The sequence below is a fragment of the Crocuta crocuta genome, unplaced genomic scaffold (assembly GCF_008692635.1).
Source record: "Crocuta crocuta isolate KB4526 unplaced genomic scaffold, BGI_CrCroc_1.0 scaffold95, whole genome shotgun sequence".
In the NCBI taxonomy this organism is placed as follows: domain Eukaryota; kingdom Metazoa; phylum Chordata; class Mammalia; order Carnivora; family Hyaenidae; genus Crocuta; species Crocuta crocuta.
The window spans coordinates 8,001,155-8,001,538 of NW_027530971.1; the positions used below are offsets into that span (position 1 = coordinate 8,001,155).

General features: G+C 68.5%; 1 protein-coding gene across 1 annotated transcript in view; it reads left to right on the forward strand.

Moving 5' to 3' along the window:
• The window catches only part of COL27A1 (collagen type XXVII alpha 1 chain), a 127,526-nt gene that overhangs the window by 104,802 nt on the left and 22,340 nt on the right, over positions 1-384 (forward strand). The window contains 1 exon segment of the mRNA XM_077769771.1: positions 139-192. Coding sequence (XP_077625897.1) covers positions 139-192 — 54 coding nt within the window.

Genomic DNA, 384 nt, shown 5'->3' on the forward strand with positions numbered 1-384 from the left:
GCAGATGAGAGGCGCTGACGGGGGAGGGGCAGACGACCCTTGCTCTCCCACCCGGGTGCCGGGCTGCTGGGCTGAACTGGGCTGGAGCTGGTGGCCAGGCCCCCACCCTGTACTAACTCGGCTCTGCTCCTCTCCTAGGGTGCCCCAGGACGGATGGGGGCCCAAGGAGAACCGGGACTGGCAGGTTATGATGTAAGCAAATCTCACCTTCCCCCTTCTGGAATTCTGTCCTGCAGGCAGGGACCCAGGCGTGCCTCGGCCTCAGCCCCCACCGCCTCCCTGCTGCGGGCGTGTGCCCACAGAGTGGAGTGGGGGTCAGAGACCACTGGTGGGCTGGGCAGGGCTGGCGGACGCAGCACCACCCCCCTCCGCGTGCCCTCTCCG